We start from the raw sequence: 6,276 nt of genomic DNA on the forward strand, positions 1-6,276 counted from the left end.
TGTGCTGTCCTGGCCAGAGCACAGCGCATGGACACACCTGGAGCGTGGAGAGCTCCCTGGCAGGAGGTCTGTGTGGAAGATCTCAGCGCAGGGCAGCCGGGTCCAGATGCCAGCGGGAGTGACTGGCCTGATGCCTGCCTTTCTTCTGCGGGATTTGGTAGAAATGACCAGAACTTCACTCCTTTGTGTCACAGAGGGGCCAGCTGCGAGGCCCCCAGGTCAGGCCCCAGAAGCCAGGCACCATCCCCACCTGTCTCCCTCACCCCCAGGTCTCTGTCGGGGGCACCCTGCACGTCTGCCGTCTTGGCCGTCCCCACCGCCTGCTTTCCCCTTTGTCGTGGGTCCTGCTCCTCCACACCCGCCCTTGCCCAGGAGAGTGTGGCCTCCTTGGTTCTTGGAGGACATGGATGGAGGAGGCATGTGCCAGCATCAGGCCAGCGGACCTGCCAAGCGTGGAGCGGGCGGCTCTGCCTAGGATGTGCACGCAGGGGCAGGGGCTGCTGGTGCGCTGGGTTGGGGGGATGTTAGGCTGGATGGGGGCTCAGGGTTCTCCTGGCTACGGGCCTGTGGGTCCCAGACCTGCAGACCCTGGGACGCCCCCCGCGGAGCTTTGGCCTCTATTTCTCCACTCCATGGCATTCGAGGGTCAGCCTCAGGCTCTGGGTGACATGAACAGAACCTTGCTTTTTTTGAGCCCGGAGGCCAGGGAGGTTCAGTGTCACCCACAGTATGAATGCCCTGCTGCTGGGCCGTGACACAGATATATGGAGCTGTCAGGTCAGAGAGCTGGGGCTGGACTCAGGGAGGCTGGAAGGCTGAGGTCTGAGGTCAGGCCACACGGAGGAGGACGGGGACTGCAGTTCGTGTGATGGTCAGCGCATCAGCGTGGTGAGGTCATGCGTGGTGAGAGCATGCGGGGGCGGGAGGGAGCACGGAGGCCACATTGAGGGTCTTGATCCTAAAGCTTCAGGATCAAGGGGCTGAAAGGGTCTAAGCCCAGGCCATGTGCAGTGGAATAGCTCACAGGAGTAGCCCGGCATCTAAGGCCACCCGGCATCACGCACCTGGGCCTCTGCTCCGCACTGTGTGATTTCTGGCAGTCACCCCACCCTCTCTGAGCCATCTCCCCACCTGTAAAGCACACAGTAGGTGCACCTTCCTGAGGTCCCTCCTGCCCAGGCTTGCCTCCGGGCTGGGCTGCAATGAGTCGCTCCCAGGCCCCCTTGCATCATGTTGCCCTCTGCCCCAATGACCTCACTGATGACAGAGGAGGTTCACAAGCCTCCTGGGACGTCCCCACCCCCGCTGGCCCCATGGGCTCTGGAATTCCACTCTACTGCTAGGCGAGCTGTGTGACTCTGGGCTCCTGGGTCCTCTGGGACTACTCTGCAGCGGTTCTGTCCTAGGCCCTGGGCACTCATAGGCCTGCCCTGGCAGAAGCCCCCAGAAGGCTTTGTGTGTGGAGGCCGTGGCCCCTTGGCCAAAGCTGGAGAGATGGGCAGGGCTGCAGGGATGCGTCCACAAGCAGGGCTATGGCACATGGCAGGGGGCTGGGAGGCCAAGAGGCCAGACCTGGGAGGACCTCAAGGGCTAGGTGTGGGGATCCTTCCCGCAGGCAGTGGGAGCCAGACTGGGTGCAGAAGGAGGGCTCTGGCCACCGTGGGCGGCGATGGGAGAACAAGGACAGGGGCCTAGGTGGTGGCTGAGCCTTGACACATGGGGATGCGCAGCTCTGGGGACACAGGATGTGTGGAGGTGGCTGTGGGGAGACGGAGGAGTCAGGCAGAGGCCACGTCTGGGGCACTCACTGGACCTCACGTCTCCCAAGACACCAGCAGGGGCGGGAGGAGAGGCGAGCCTGAAGGCTCTTGTTCTCTTGGTGTGTTAAACCCACAGGTCCATGCGAGGTTGTCAGGTGCACGTGCAGATCAGGAGGAGAAAGCAGCTGCCGTGGCATAGCCAGGGTGAGGACAGCGTGAGAACCGGCACGGCGGGCCCCGCAGTGCCCAGCAGCCGGCGATGTGCACGTGGGCCTGCTCCCTCTGCAGATACCATGGCCGCAGGCCGGGCACGTGTGCGAGGACGCCTGTGTCCTCCTGCTCGCCAGTGTCCACTTATCTGCTTTGGCAGGAGTGTCACCCCCGGGAGAGACTGGGACCAGAGGGGAACAAGATGTGTTCAGACCACACAGTGACTGCGGGACATGCAGGCTGGAGAGGGGCTGGCCATGTAGCAGGGCCCCTGCTGCCAGGGGATGCCCACGAGGCGGCATGACTCAGGGCGCTGTCGGGAACTGGTTGCTGGCAGGACATGGGGGACCCTGGAGCCAGAGCAGAAAGAGATGCCCACGGGGAGGGGCTCGAGGGAGGCTGGTCTGCCTGCCTCTACAGGTTCTCCCCACCGGCAGCCTTGTGGGGCTGTTGAGGACCCAGGCCCCGTGGGGAAGGCCCCCGCCTCCCAGCCCTCCTCTGCCCGCAGCCACCTGCTCTTCGTGCTCCTCTCCAGACCAGCATCACACTCATGGGCCTCCCTCTTGAAGCAATGTCTTCCTTACTCAGCTTTGCTCCGGTCCAGGGCCTGAGGTCATGGTCAGGGCTGGGCACACAGGACTGTGTTTTCCCAAGCGGGAGGTGAAGCGCAGCGCGGTCTGAGAGTTGGGGCGGGGGGAGTGCAGGATCCTCTCCCTGGGCGACCAAGGCCCGCAGGGCAAAGACACAGACCTCGGGGTCTGCAGTAATATAGTGATTTATTGCTTCTTTAGCCACATGAGTTACCAAGGTCAAAGGGAGGGGGAAGAAACTGACGAAAATAGCGGCTCATCTGGGACTGTCTTCCTTCTCGGCTTGTCCCTTGGCTTCTTTGGAGCTCAGGCTTGAGGCCATGAACTCTAACTCATTTTCTGCCGGCCCCCTGGGCCGCGAGAGCTGACTAGATGTGTGTCTCTGAAGGCTGCGGGGGGGCCCCTTCCTTGATCTCCTTGCTGGGCTGCTTGCTGGTGAGGCCCATGGCCTCTGACTGCTTCGACACCTGCACTGCCAGTGCCTCCTCCTCGGGTCTTGTCTCCGCCCAGGCCTTGGGCCGGGCCTCTTCCCGGGTCTCCAGCTTGGTGGCAGACTTCTTGTCGGAGCTGGGCTCAGGAGTCCACAGGTGCTCGGTGGCCCGAGAGCTCTCCCCCTCCTTGTTGATGGCTGCAGAGGACAGGCCCCAGGCCTTGGGCTGCACCCAGCAGTGACTGAGGATGTCATCGATGTGCAGCCGCCGGTTGACGTCCGGCTGCAGCATGCGGTAGATGAGGTCCTTGCACTCGCCCGTCAGGTGCTTAGAGCGCGGGAAGTTGACGCGATGCTCCTTCTGGATGCGCAGCATCTTCTTGATGTTGGAGTCGTCATACGGCATGGAGCCGCAGACCATGATGTAGAGAATCACGCCTAGGCTCCAGATGTCATACACCTTGGGCTGGTAGGGGATGCCCTGAAGCACCTCGGGGGCCGCGTACGCCGCCGACCCACAGAAGGTCTTGCTCAGTGTCAGTCGGCCACTGTCATCCCGCAGGCAGCGCTTGGAGAAGCCAAAGTCAGACAGCTTGATGTTGAAATCTTTGTCGAGGAGAAGGTTCTCACACTTGAGGTCTCGGTGGACAACATCCAGGTCGTGGCAGTACTTGATGGCTGAGGACAGCTGGTGGAACTTCTTGCGTGCATCGTCTTCCTGCAGGGACCCCCGGGTCTTGATGAACTCAAGGAGGTCGCCCTGGACCCCGAGCTCCATGACGATGTAGACCTTGCCGTCGGAGGTCTCAAAGATCTCGTAGGTCTTGATGATGGAGCGGTGGTTTAGCATGGCCAGAATCTCAATTTCCCGGGGAAGGAATTTCTCCAGGAAGTCTGTGGGGGCTTTCTTGCGGTCGATGATCTTGACCGCCACGTTGAACTTCAGGCGCTCAGAGTAAGCAGATTTGACTTTAGCATACGAGCCCTCTCCCAAATTGATTCCCATGATGTAGCCTCGTCGCTTGAGGACGGCAGCATCATCCATGGTGCTGGGAGCACCCAGTGCCCCTGAGGCTGCCCTCTACATCCCTGCAGGACATGGGCCAGTGGCGTCCTCATTTACACTGTGGACAGAGAGTCCTCTGGCCTGCCTCCTAGAGGCCAAGTCTCTGGGGTGGAACATTCGGCATTGTCTCCCTGGTGACTTCAGTGGGTGAAGTCATAAAGGAGGACTGCCCTGGGGAATGAGGCTCTGGCCTGAACCACTAAGACTCGGAACCCTGGAAGGCTGGCCAGTGGGCTGCAGCAGACAGAAGGCCAGCGGAGCATGGCCTCATCCTCGGCTGGGACCCAAGGTAGGAGGGGGATGTGGGGAGTTCATCGGTCAGCCCAAGCCTCCAAACCAGAGCCAGGCCTGCTGGTGGAGTGGCGGGTTTATTTCTGCAACCCGGGGTACCCCTGGAAATCCAGGGCAGGCAGTCCCATCACTCTGCGTCTCAGCAGGAAACAGGAGAGACACTCAAGTTAGGACTGTCTGAGGAGGGTTTAATAAGGGGATGATTTACCAACATGGAGCAGAGTGTAGAGAACCCTGAGTAGTAACGGACCGCTGGAAGAAGGGTGGTTGCTGGGACCTGGGAAGAGGAGTACAGGGAGGGCCGCCTTGACAGAAGCAGTGATCTCAGGTGGAGGCCACAGGACCCCACGGGGTGGGGGGGAAACGTCCCTGACCTCTTCTCCCTCCCTGCAGCCCTAAAAGCCCTTGATAATGTCCACACAGGCAGCCTGCTGGCTGCACAGCAAGGCCGAGAAGGGGGAGGTGGGTCAGGAGGAGCAAGGATCCTGGCCCAGTGGTCAATGCAGTTTAGGAAGCTGGGGCTCTGCCCGCTTGCTATGTGGTCTGCTGGACTTTTCACTTTCCTGTGCTGCTCTCCTCATCCGAACCTTTGCTGGCCGGCTCTGTAGGGTACAACCGGCAAGGGTTTCTGCTCTTGGCTGTGAGTTCCCTCCTGGGGGTCTGACCATCCATAGCCCTGGCTGGGCTCCCAGGGCAGATCTGGGACTGGGGGCAGAAGGTGGGCCTGGACTCCTCTCAGTGCAGCAGCTTCTCCCGGGAATGCTCCCTGAGGATGTGCTAACAGGGCAGCGTTGGACAGGGATCGCCGTTTCCACCAGCAGTGGGGCCCCTCTGCTGTGGGCCCCTGTTGTGTGCCACGCCCTGAGTGGACAGGAGTGGGCAGGTCTGGCCTAGCCTTGGGGTTGACTTTGGCCATATCCGTCCAGAGGGAGTGGGTGCCTCTCTCAGATGACCCTGAATGTCACAGGCTGGAATCCTGGGATGCTCGGGAGGACCATGCCCTGAAGGGGCTTGGGGTGACTGCTCCTGGAGAGTGATTTGGTGGGCTGGAGGTGGGCAGGGCTGGGCTGGGTGCCCACCAGCCTTGGCCCTCCCCCTTTTCTCTGCTCCCATCCCCACCCTTTTCCCCACCCTCTTCCCTACCCTCTTCCCCACCCTGACACCCTGGGCAAGCACTTGTGTGCGCAGCTGGTGGTCCTTCCTTTGGAGGACTTGCTCCTCTCTCGTCAGGGACACCCCGCCTACTGTGTACCCTCCCATGGTGACAGGTGTGCGGTCAGCGCTCGGAGCGCTGTCCCTGGCGGCTTCCCTCTGTGCAGACGGGCCTGCTGTGGCGGCAGCTGTGCTGCGTTCTCCTGTCCCCGCTGTGCGGGCAGTGCCGTTCCTCCACAGGGGGCTTTGCTCCGTCTCTAGAATCTGGGCTTCCCTGGCAGCTCTCCTTGTGTGACCCTCCTTGAGGCTACTCCCTCATCCGTTTGAAACGTTTCAGTTGTATGTGCCGGTGAAGCCACACCTGCGTGTTCCTCACGAGGTGGAACCACCTCCGGAACCTCCTCAGGGTTAGGCCGGGTCCCTCCAGTTTTCCTCATCCCTCTCCGCAGCGGTTCGGCCTTTAAAAGATGACTTTGGGGCGCACTCTTGGGCCACTGACCGGACCTGGGGCTGCAGGTGCACGAGGTGTTAAGACGCTACGTCTCCCAGGGCCCTCTTCACCCGGTGCCCATCCCCACCCCAGCCCGACCCTCGGCCCGGCCTGGCCCGGCCTCCCCGCGGGGTCGCGCGGCCGCCCCGGGGACGATGAACGGAGGATAAATGGTGCCCAAGGCAGACAGCGGTGCCTTCCTCCTGCTCTTCCTGCTGGTGCTCACGGTCACCGAGCCGCTGCGGCCAGGTGCGCAGTGGTGGGGGCGGGGGCGCGGGCGGGGCGGG

At 62.1% G+C, this 6,276-nt stretch overlaps 2 protein-coding genes across 3 annotated transcripts in view; one reads left to right on the forward strand and one right to left on the reverse strand.

The window, feature by feature from the left end:
- Positions 1–2,732: 2,732 nt before the first annotated feature.
- Positions 2,733–4,155, reverse strand: TSSK1B (testis specific serine kinase 1B). The gene has a single exon (XM_024763917.1). It carries the CDS (start codon positions 4,033–4,035, stop codon positions 2,929–2,931), a length of 1,107 nt encoding a protein of 368 aa, XP_024619685.1. The 5' UTR covers positions 4,036–4,155; the 3' UTR covers positions 2,733–2,928.
- A 1,922-nt stretch (positions 4,156–6,077) lies between these two features.
- Positions 6,078–6,276, forward strand: part of DGCR2 (DiGeorge syndrome critical region gene 2) — a 72,903-nt gene continuing 72,704 nt past the window's right edge. For both annotated transcript variants that reach the window (XM_024763834.1, XM_024763835.1), the window contains exon 1: positions 6,078–6,238. In XM_024763834.1, coding sequence (XP_024619602.1) covers positions 6,160–6,238 — 79 coding nt within the window. In that variant the 5' untranslated portion in view covers positions 6,078–6,159. The remainder of the gene's footprint in view (positions 6,239–6,276) is intronic.

This window comes from Neophocaena asiaeorientalis, unplaced genomic scaffold, assembly GCF_003031525.2.
Source record: "Neophocaena asiaeorientalis asiaeorientalis breed wild unplaced genomic scaffold, Neophocaena_asiaeorientalis_V1.1 scaffold110, whole genome shotgun sequence".
Taxonomy (NCBI): domain Eukaryota; kingdom Metazoa; phylum Chordata; class Mammalia; order Artiodactyla; family Phocoenidae; genus Neophocaena; species Neophocaena asiaeorientalis.

What these genes read in the sequence shown, in the direction of transcription:
- TSSK1B (XM_024763917.1), bottom strand. Translation starts at nt 4,035, where the DNA reads ATGGATGATGCTGCCGTCCTCAAGCGACGAGGCTACATCATGGGAATC.